At 39.7% G+C, this 11,406-nt stretch overlaps 1 protein-coding gene across 1 annotated transcript in view; it reads right to left on the bottom strand.

The window, feature by feature from the left end:
• Window positions 1-9,214: 9,214 nt before the first annotated feature.
• LOC115523247 (TCDD inducible poly(ADP-ribose) polymerase) overlaps window positions 9,215-11,406 on the bottom strand; it is a 30,017-nt gene continuing 27,825 nt past the window's right edge. The window contains exon 6 of the mRNA XM_030329047.2: window positions 9,215-11,111. Coding sequence (XP_030184907.1) covers window positions 10,664-11,111 — 448 coding nt within the window. The 3' untranslated portion in view covers window positions 9,215-10,663. The remainder of the gene's footprint in view (window positions 11,112-11,406) is intronic.

Below are 11,406 nucleotides of genomic sequence, written 5' to 3'. Positions count from 1 at the left end.
CAGGTTTAGGCCTGGCCTATGTCTCTGTTGTTGGCACTATTCTTTCCTTTTCAAGAACTTTCTGGGGCACCTGGGTGGCTCAGTCAGTTGAGCGTCCTAACTTTGGCTCAGGCCATGATCTCATGGTTCACGAGTTTGAGTCCCGCGTCAGGCTCTGTGCTGACAGCTCAGAGCCTGGAGCCTGCTTTGGATTCTGTGTCTCCCTCTCTCTCTGCCCCTCCCCTGTTCACACTCTGTCTCTATCTCTTAAGGATAAATAAACATAAAAAAAATTAAAAAAAAAAAAAAAGAACTTTTTGCTTTCTTAGCTCTTCCTTGAATTTGGGGTCCAACCCCAGTTTGTCAGGCTATCTGTTATGACAAGGCCTAGGCATAGCTGCACTCTGAGCATTAAACTCCTCCAGGAGTACCAGTCACACTGATGAGTGAATGCTCCCTGGAGTTGTACAATAAGGCAGCCCTGATCCTTTCCATCAAGCGTGGAAGTAGATAAAACAAACAAACAAACAAACAAAAAACCCAAAAAAAACAAAAAAAAAAACCAAACCAAAACAAAAAACCCTTTATTTTCCAAATCAAGAAGCATTAACATATCTTTCTAAATAAAAAGTCATTCACCATAGGTCTCTATCTTTTGCTAAACAATTCATAGAAGCTTGTGAGTTTCCTGCTTTTCTTTCCTAACTCCAAATGATCAGACTGAGTTCTAAGGCAGGGATCAAGGTCAAAATTTGTATATTTCCCTTCTCCTATGAGTCTCTATAGTGGAGCTGTGCAATAGAAAATGTGTTACCCCCACTTTCTTTTCAGATCAGGTCCTAGAAGAGCAACAATATTATCATCACCATCACCACCATCCTGATCTACATGACCACCTTGACCATGAACATCACTATCCCCATTAGTACCATCACCATCACCATGTTCCTTCTCCATCACCACTGTATCACCATTGCTACCATCACCAACATCTCTTGCTTCCATACGGCCCAACTGCAGGCTCTGACATTGGCCTCTTCAGACTTGGGGTTGATCCTGAGTCTTATCAAACATATGGTTGTAGTTCTGTAATGTTATTCCTACCCTTTCCATCCTGTTGTCTTCCTGTGTCTCCGGAAAAACTCTCTGCTCTATTTCCTGGCCCTAGGGTGGGGGTGCTACCACAGTCCTGACACCTCTAACTTAAAAAAGAGGAATTATAAGTGACCCCTTGCCTTTAGGGGCTTCTTTAGGCCCTTGGTCATCCTAGGACAGAAAACCCCTAAGTCAGAAAAGTTTTCCATCCGCTTGGTGCCCCAGTCAGAGACTGACTATCTGCTACTCTTGGAGCCAGTTGGTTTCTTGTCTACTCTGCCCTCTGATGGGAAGTTTCTGTTAAACCAGAATAGCAAGGATGGGATGGCCTTTCAATTGGTGGGTGTATCACAGTGCAATGGTGGAAGCCTTTTCCTAGTGGCCTCATGATTTACCAATGCCCTTAGAGAAAATATAAGCCTTGCAGCATGCCTTCACAGATAATATCAACACAAAGGTATAGGCTTCCTAAAGGCTTTCAGTTTTCTTTTTGAGTTCAGTATAATCTAGTATAGGACAGGGAAGGAAAGGGCATCAGATTTTAAAAGGTAATAATAACGCTTTCCCTGTAGTTAGGAGCACAATTACAGTAGGAACTAGAAGCTAGTATTTGATACAGTACCTGGACATCCCAAGTAACAAATCAAATGAGCGAACTTTGGTACAATTATTTAGATTGAATGAAAGTGCCATGTAGCGTAGGTGGTGGCAGGCTAGAAGTAAGGTTTTACTGGAATACAGCCATGCTTGTTCACTTATACGTGGTCAGTCTATGGCTGCTTACGTTGGCAGAGGTGAGTAGCTATGAGATTCTGTATGACCCACCAAGTCTACGATATTTACTGTCAGACTCTTTATACAAAAAGTTCATCAACGCTTGCTCTAAATAATGAATACTTTTCTTTTCCAGGAGCTGGCAGGAAAGTGAGTTGGACTGGTCTCTCTCTGTGTCATAGAAGCAAAACCTGATTAAAAGTAGGTAATAGTTGAGGCAGGGCTCCTACATACCCTGCTGGATCTGAGAGCATTTAGTTCTAATTAGTAACAGACAAAGTAGCCTTCCAACCTTCAGTCTAGTGTACGATATTAGAGATTGGAGCCAAGACCCCAAATAATGAGAAAGTTTATTTGCTTTGCTTCCTTTGGGCAAATACCTCCTCAGAGATGTTGTGGGAAGGTGAAGTGACTGCTCCAAGGCAGAACTGGGCATACCCAGAATTGGGTCTTCCCAGGTTTCTATCAGAATACCGCCTGGTGATGCCTTAATTCCATCAGATGTTTTTTTGCACTAGTGGAGGGAAGCTAGTTGAGTATGCTTGCTGGCAATGGTTTACATTTATCAGCTCCAAGTAGGCTACTCTCACCGTCACAAGCTCAAGACCTGCAGTGTCCCAGCAAATCTGAAGGATGAGTCCATTTCTGATGCTGCCTGTTGTCAGTTCCCCTCCCAAATTCTGAGAACGCCAGACTTTCACAGCAGTTCCAAAAACCTGGGTGTGGGGGGTGGCTTTGATGCTGAGAGAAGGTGGACAGTTAATTTATTATTTTCATTATATTCTGCTTACCTGTATTTTGTCTTTACATTTAAAAATATGTAAAAATGGTTTACATTAAAAAAATTTTTTTTTTACTAGAAAGTAGGAGTTTTTGAGTCTAAAACTGAGGAAAATGGATGCTTTATCTTTGCAGGGGTTTATCCCTACTCCCAAATACAGATCTTCAATTTGGCCTCATTTGAGTCCTTGAACTTAAAAAGAAGTGAGCATTATTATTGCACTAAGTGTTCTACATGAAATCTCCTTTAATCTTTGTATAGACCATGAGGTTATTTATTATGAAGAAACGGAGTCTTAGAGATGCTAACCTGCTCAAGTCACCTCACATAGAGATAATGATTCGAGGATTCCAATCTAAGTAATCAGTTTTTGTTCTTGCCCCTCATGCTGCACAGGGCTTCTTAATGTCAGTCCATTAAGAAGGCCAAAGTTTCACATTAAAAATAGCTCCACTTAGAATCTGGAAGTTTCAAAGACCAACCAGTGGTAAATCCAGCTTTAAGTCAGTTTACAGGCTTTCTGAAACAATGTCTTTTCCTGCCATAACCATTGGGTCTTTAAGGAAATGGATACCTAGGGTCTTTGTGAAATAGATTGCACAACTTTCCTAAAGAGTGCCCTATAATGCAGTCCCTCAACTTAACCTGAAAAACACTATGTGTGACGGATACTTGTTGATTTTTCTCCCCAACAGCCATTTTCCTTTTTCCTAATAACATCTCAATCTTGCTCAGGTATGGGTGATAACTTGCTTAATGGATTCCTCTCCTGCCCTAAGGAGTGAATGTTGATTAGTCCAAATCATTCATAGTGATTCTGTCTTCTTTGCCAGGCATTGGGCTAGGCATGGACGCATGATACAACCCGGGACAGTAAGACAAAAATGGCAATCCACTGGGGTGCTTATGTAAGGTTTTTCTAACTTTTGAAATTAAAAAGAAAAAAAAGAAGGAACTACTTGAAGCTCATCCCTTCCTACTTTTGAATGTTGCAAATAAGATGTAGTCTTATCTGAGGCTAGAGTAGTCAGGAGTCATCTTGTAACCATGAGGGGAGAACCAAGGGAATTATACAGAATCCTCGGAAATGCTGCACTTTTTGAATTAATTAGTGTTGGAATAACCTGTTCTGGATTTGTTAGGATAAAGAATTCATTACATTCATTATGATTTAAGGCACCCTTATGCATTTTTACCAAAACAGTCTGATTACTCTGACCCTTCTGCAAGACTCTTTGGAAGAAGCTGCTACAGAGAAAAGCAAAGCTGACTAAGCAGATGTCCCTTCCTTCAAAGCAAAGCTCAATGCTGTCTTCTGGTAAGAAGCTCCTGAATATAGGGAAATAAGACAATTAGGAGTGGAGTTATGCTTAATAAGATTTGAGACTTTAATGAGGTCTCTACAAAGACAGGGGTTTCTGATATTCCTTAACAGAAAGGGGCTGAAAAAAACCTCTGTACTTTGCTAAGGTAAAGGAAGCTACTTTATATTGTGGAGCACAGTGCCCTTTCAAGGAGGAATTCCCAGGGTTCTAGAAGCCAGTCAACAAACGTTTTCTAAATAGCTGTGTACTCTTTCCTATGTAAGAACAAAAGATCACCCAAAGGAGGTCTGGATCTGCAAAGTATACCCACTCTTAGACAATCTTGGTACAAAAACTTTCCATCCCAACATCTTTTCCACCAATTCACTAAAGTAGTTTGCTTTCTCCCTGTCTTTCACGAAGACTGGGCTATCAAACTATAGTGTTTGTCTTTATTCAGTATTTAAATACTCTCCAAGGGCGCCTGAGTGGCTCAGTTGGTTAAGTGTCTGACTTTGGTTCAGGTCATGATCTCACAGTTTGTGAATTCGAGCCCCACGTCGGGCTCCGTGCTGACAGCTCAGAACCTGGAGCCTCCTTTGGATTCTGTGTCTCCCTCCTCTCTGCTCCTCCCTGGCCAGTGCTCTGTCTCTCAAAAATAAACATTAAAAAAAAGATAAATACCCCTTAGACGAAACCTTATTTTAAGTGAGGTTTGTCTTTAGCATGTATATATTCCACTCTCGGAAAGCCACTGGTAGTTTGTCTTGGAATTTCACATAACATTTTAAAATTTCCAACAAGCATTAAAATACTTCTTATTTTAGTTAATATAATATAATTATATTATATTTAATATATTATATATATTTATATATATATGATTATATATAATTATAATTATATTATAATTAATATAAATTTATATTACATTTATTACTTGTATTAGCTTCTTATTGCTGTTACAAATTACTGCCAGCTTCATGGCTTAAAACAACACAAATTTTGGGGCGCCTGGGTGGCGCAGTCGGTTAAGCGTCCAACTTCAGCCAGGTCACGATCTCGCGGTCTGGGAGTTCGAGCCCCGCGTCGGGCTCTGGGCTGATGGCTCAGAGCCTGGAGCCTGTTTCCGATTCTGTGTCTCCTTCTCTCTCTGCCCCTCCCCCATTCATGCTCTGTCTCTCTCTGTCCCAAAAATAAATAAACGTTGAAAAAAAAATTTTTTTTAAAAAAAACAACACAAATTTATTACAAGTTCTGGAGGTCAGAAGTCCTAAAATCAAGATGTCAGCACAGCTGCAATACTTCCGGAGGCTCCAGGGGAGACTGTTGTCTTACCTTACCTTGCTTCTAGAGACCACCAGCATTTCTTGGCTTATGGTCTCATCCTCCATCTTCTAAGATGAGCAGCATAGCATCTTCCAATCTCATCTTCTGCTTCCCTCTTATGAGAACCTTTGTGATTATCTTGGGCCCCCTTTCTCAAACCCTTGATTAAATCATATCCACAAAGCCTCTTTTGTTATATGACAGAATATATTCACAGGTTCCTAGGGGTCATTATTTAGCCTACCATACTACCACTTCTATTAGTACTCCACTGGCTAAAATCTGATTGTATCTCAGGAGCTAGGCACAGGGCTAACTGCTTTACAGTTTTTTTGTTTTTTATTTTTTTTTATTTTTTTTTATTTTTCAACGTTTTTTATTTATTTTTGGGACAGAGAGAGACAGAGCATGAACGGGGGAGGGGCAGAGAGAGAGGGAGACACAGAATCGGAAACAGCCTCCAGGCTCCGAGCCATCAGCCCAGAGGCTGACGCGGGGCTCGAACTCCCGGACAGCGAGATCGTGACCTGGCTGAAGTCGGACGCTTAACCGACTGCGCCACGCAGGCGCCCCAACAGTTTTTAAATCTCAATCCACAAGCCACACATTAAGATTGTATAACTTTCTCAGGCTTGTGACTAAGCCATTGCTTTCTGATAAATGAGAGTAATTAATCAGAAAATTGAGTAACAATGACTTACAAAATCTGCATTTCTACTCCTATCTAGCACTGACTTGTATATGCCTACAAGTTAACTGTAAGTAAAACTACAAACTCGTATTTTTAGAAAAATGTAAGTCATGTAGGTAGAAATTTGCGTTTAGAAATAAGCTATATTTATGAGTTGCTGGAACTAAAGCTGTAGTTTCTGGGTTCAGTTAGCTTAAATCACTGAGACCAATGCTAGTTAGATTTATGGTTGCTCTACCTAAGTAGGGCATTTCATTGCACTCAGCTTAGAAATTACAACTCAAACTTTTGACCAAGATCCTAGGAAATGCAGACCTTTAACCACAGCCTTTATCAGAAAAGTGTGGGTGAGACCCCAAAATCCATCCCTGCTGCTCAAAAACCAGTTTATAAACCGATGAGCATTGCAGAGTCCCTCATCACGTAGTTGAGTAGCATCTGTTTAGGGTCCGCTTGCCACTCAAATATGTTAGATGCAGTCCTTAATGTACCGTGAAACACTACGCAGTGCAGCTGATGTATCCAAACGGAAGGCCCACCAAATGACAATCTGGCACCTAAAACTTGCTAGGTATTACAAGGGTTAGAGGCTCTTGCACACTAGTTTGAGCCCCTTAGCTGTCTGACTTAAGGCTTTTTTTAAGATTGGATATAATTAAGGAGACACACAATTATAAAACTTGAATACAGAAATAGTTTAGCCCAGTGGCTTCCAGCCTGTTGGCTATAAGCTCTGGCAGCATCTGGGAGTTATTGTAAGGAGCCCATTAATCCATTTGAGCACCAAATGTCTGTAGACTAAGTATATTCTACTTATCAAACACAGATATGGTTGTGATGAGTAATACGAATTTCCTTGAAAAGATCACTGAACTCATAGAAGTCTATAATCCTTTTCCTCTTATTAATCATTAGGTGCTTAAGGGCAATTAAGTCCACGAAATTCTGACATGCTCAGAGTAGCAGGGCACCTTTGCTTCGGCTTAGAGAATTTAGCAAAGTGTCCACAAAACACTTCTAACACACAAACACTTCCATTCATGTAAGATTAAAGCTTTAAAAGAGCTCATCTGACAGGCTCCTAGAAGGTATGCTGAGGAATGAGTTGAACAATAACATATCAAGTAAGACCAACTAATAATGCTGATGAAAACTTTCAACAGCAAATTTTTCTTTCTACCATATCTTATGAGAAAGGTTAGGAAAAGAAGGTAAAAAGCACTGTTTCATGTCTTTAACTTGCTTGCAAGAGTATCTAAATCAATAAACTGGATAGGACAGATTTTGAAAACCAACACTATCCTCTTTAAAGATTATGTATCTGGCTTTTAATTTGTAAATAAACACTATCAGTTTGTATAGAACTTTACAAAAAATGTGTGCGTTGTAGGATTTCTTATTTGTAGTCTTTCAAAATCACAAACTTCTTTTTCAAAGGTGAGAAAACTAACCATATGAAAGGTTAAGTGATTTTTTTCCAAGATTATAGTATAGTTATAATGGAAGAGCTTAGGTTATTAAAAAGAATACACACAACAGCAGCAACATAAGTAATGTGGATTAGATTTTAGAAGGGTCATAACAGAATTTTCTAAACACATTTTGATTATTTGATCCCAATTAAGGAAAACCAGAGACATTTTGTGGTCATCTTACCTTCCTTAAATGGAGGAACAACCCCACTGATTTAAACGGACTGTATAGCACTGTTTGAGTGTTGAATATATTCATTAAACAAAACTTTTTAAATGTGTATTTTTGAGAGAGAGAGCTAGAGACAGAGCATGAGTGGGGGAGGGGCACAGAGAGAGAATGAGACACAGAATCGGAAGCAGGCTCCAGGCTCTGAGCTGTCAGCACAGAACCCTACACGGGACTCAAACTCGTGAACCGTGAAAGCATGACCTGAGCCAAAGTCAGAGGCTTAACCAACTGAGCCACCCAGGCGTCCCAAGTATTGAATATATCCTTTTTCAGTCATTTTCAGATCTCGTATAATAAAAATTCCTCTTTAAAGATTAGTATTCCAGGCTCTAATGATTTTCTTTATATCCAAACAATCACTTACTAAAATAGGCTGGTAGCAAAAGGCAGAGTTGGGTTTTAGAATTTATAATTACAAAGGATCCAATATTGGGGCGCCTGGGTGGTTCAGTCGTTAAGTGTCCAACTTCGGCTCAGGTCATGATCTTGCGGTTCGCGAGTTCGAGCCCCACGTCGGGCTCTGTGCTGACAGCTCAGAGCCTGGAGCCTGCTTCAGACTCTGTGTCTCCTTCTCTCTCTCTGCCCCTCCCCTGCTCACGTTCTGTCTCTCTCAAAAACAAACATTAAAAAAATTTAAAAAACAAAAAACAAAGGATCCAATCTTTATAAACTTTGCATATAATAAAAAAAAAACGCTTCCTGTCTATAGGATTGTGTGACATTGGAATATTTCAAGGAGCCTGCAGCTTCTCCTTGGAAATCTTAACCACAGTATAAATTAAGTTGGCTGAGGGGGCCCTGAGTGGCTCAGTCGGTTGACCATTTGACTCTTGGTTTTGTCTCAGGTCATGATCTCACAGTTTGTGAGTTTGAGCCCTGCTTCACGCTCTGGGTGGACAGCCTCTGATAGTGCAAAGCCTGCTTGGGAGTCTCCCTGACTCTCCCCTGTGCATGAGACATGTGTGCATGCTTTCTCAAAATAAATAAACTTAAAAAAATTTTTTTAATTAAGTTGGCTAAAAGCTAAGGTGCTTGACAGCTGACAAGATTTCTATATTCCTCTTCATATTATTTCCTTCAGCACCTGTTGATGGGGAACAACCTGCCCATATTTCTCACTACAGCTGTTTGCTGATATATAGCTGTTTCCCTTTTCCTCAAATATTTACCTGCAAAATAAAATATTCACTCTTCTCTTGTCACTTACAGTTGACTCCTAGCTAATAGAGTTTCTGCTGATTCCTAGAGCACCAAAGTTTAAGTAGCAGGTTCTGGTTGGGTCTGTTCATTTAGTGAATCACACATTCATTCAACCAATCAACCAGCATTTACAGATCATCCACTATGTGCTGAATTCGGTCACCTTAAATGGAACCAAAACAACAACAAAAAGTTTTAAAGAATTACCAGAACTTTTATTTTTGCTTAGTTTTATTAAAAAAATAAATATGTCATAAAGCTTTATTTTCCTTTAAGGAGAAAAAAAGGAACAAGTTTCATAAAATCAAATAAGCAATGGTAAGGTGTCTTAACTTGAAAAAGATTGGGAATCACTGGTTTACAAGTTATAATTGAATGAAAGAACAACTGTAACAGCCAGTTGGCTGTTTCATGCCAATGGCAGCAAACAACAAGATCAACTAGGGCAAAATAAATAATTGTGTGGAAGCCCTGATAAGTGCTTAAACAGACCGATTCACTGAGACATCAGTATAGATATATCTTGTTTTAAACAACACAGGAGTTCCTGAAAAGTTTTGTGTAAATGAAATAACCACAAACAGACTAGGAGAGCTTGGTATCTGAAAGAATTCCATGGTGAATTCTTTTGTGAACAACCACTTCCACCAATCCAGGTATTTGCTTTGCTAAAGGCAAAGTACACCTGGCTGCTAACTCTGAAGTGAGGCATTAGCATACGCGCCTAACATCGCTCCAGCTGGGCCAGCGGCACAATTTCCCAGTTTGTGTTTCTATTAAGTAGTGTAAAGTACAGAGTCAGCCAGGGAACCCAGCTGCATCTGGCAGAGCAGGCACAGGGGTGGGATAACCACCTTTAACATCATTTCCAAGCCAATAAATACTTTTGAGAGTCTACTTTGTGCAAAGCACAGTCATAAACCTTATCAATTCAGTTATAGATGTAACTTCCTTTCTCTAAAACCTTCAGTCAGGGCCTAGGTCTGGAACTCTAAAATAAAGTAATACTATTAATCCTCAGGACTGGCTTTAACCAAACTAGCTGCCCAACTCCTTCAGATTGGGGTAGATGATAATGGAAGAGACTGAGTTTTCTAAGGCTGAAGTTTAACAACACAATAATCATGTTTTATATAACCAGTTAGTAAAAACTTTTGCTGGTGACAGAAATTTTTCAAATGGTTTCTTTTTTTCACTTGATGGCAAACTCTGGAGAACAATTAAAGTCGTCGCTCTCTGGCCAGGCGATACGTTTCAGTTCTGCTGATAGAAAATAAGAATTTCTTTCCACCCACCAGAATTTCGTGAACTTATCCTACACCACAAGTGATGCTTTGGACAGGGAAGAAGTATGGTAGTACCAGCTCCAGTCAGTTTTATCATTATAAATAAATAGAATCCTCTCCTTGCTCACAGCCTCCATTTCATTTGGCCAAACTTCTACCAGGCTTAAGTCACATTTAATTAGTTAGGCTGTTCAGTTCCTTTCTTTTTTGTTTTTTTTTTAAATGCTCCTAATACCATTGCTGCCTATATGTACAAGTGTGAATAAAAAGAGAATGCAATCTTTAGTCTTTTCCACACTGAGTACACTAACAACAATTAGTAAATAATTAAAGAATAAGTGGTCATTTTAAAACTTGTGTTTTTCTTTAAAAAATTTTCACTTTCTAGCACTTAAAAAAAGGGGTCTTAAAAGTGCCCTATTAATGTCCAATGCTGTTCCCACTCTGTCCTACCCATCCAAAACCTGCTACAAACGCTGGATTGAGTTCATATCAAATAACTTAGCCGTACCAAGATTTTTCAAATGGAAACAGTGTTACTGACTTCTTCATATTGGATAACAAAATAAGGGTAACTCTGATCATCATTAAAAATGACAAAAATCTGAGGCTCAAAGAAATTATCCACACAAGAGTCATACAGGTCGCTGGTGACACTGCCAGGATTGACAGGAGGGGGCCGTCTCATGCCATGACTGCCCATCGTGTATCTGCCAGTTAGCACTTTGGCCAGAAACATGAAATGGACTCCTTTGGACGACTTCTTAGAAAAGTTATGAGAGTAGCTTGCCTTCTTTGCAAAGTAACTGCCTTGTCCAAACATTGTAGCATGCTTTCCACAGACTCGAGGGTCAAAGTTGTGCTTGCAAATTCCATCTACCACATCCTGGGATGTTCCATGAAATAAATGTCTCTCATTTATTATTCTGTCACGGCCAAACATTTTCCTGTTCATATATTCCTTTTTCCTAATGCAAACAGTGGGCAGGGAATTCAGAAAAAGGAAGGTACGTATCAATTTAATAGGCAAGACATAGTCATAAACTTCTCTTTATGGTTTCAATGGGGAGGAAGTGTTAAAGTAGTTTTCAAGGGCACAATGTCATCAACGATCATATTAAAAGTGTACACTTATCTTTTCCACTGCAGACAAGAAAAGCCCTTTCATTTTTTTCCCCAACACCTGTTCACTTGCTTTCTCTTCCATTTCAAATCTAGCTCACAGACTTACCTTCTCAGGATGGCTTCTTTGTCTAATTCCAC

The sequence above is a fragment of the Lynx canadensis genome, chromosome C2 (genome assembly GCF_007474595.2).
Source record: "Lynx canadensis isolate LIC74 chromosome C2, mLynCan4.pri.v2, whole genome shotgun sequence".
NCBI lineage: Eukaryota > Metazoa > Chordata > Mammalia > Carnivora > Felidae > Lynx > Lynx canadensis.
This window is presented reverse-complemented; position numbering and strand designations above follow the sequence as displayed.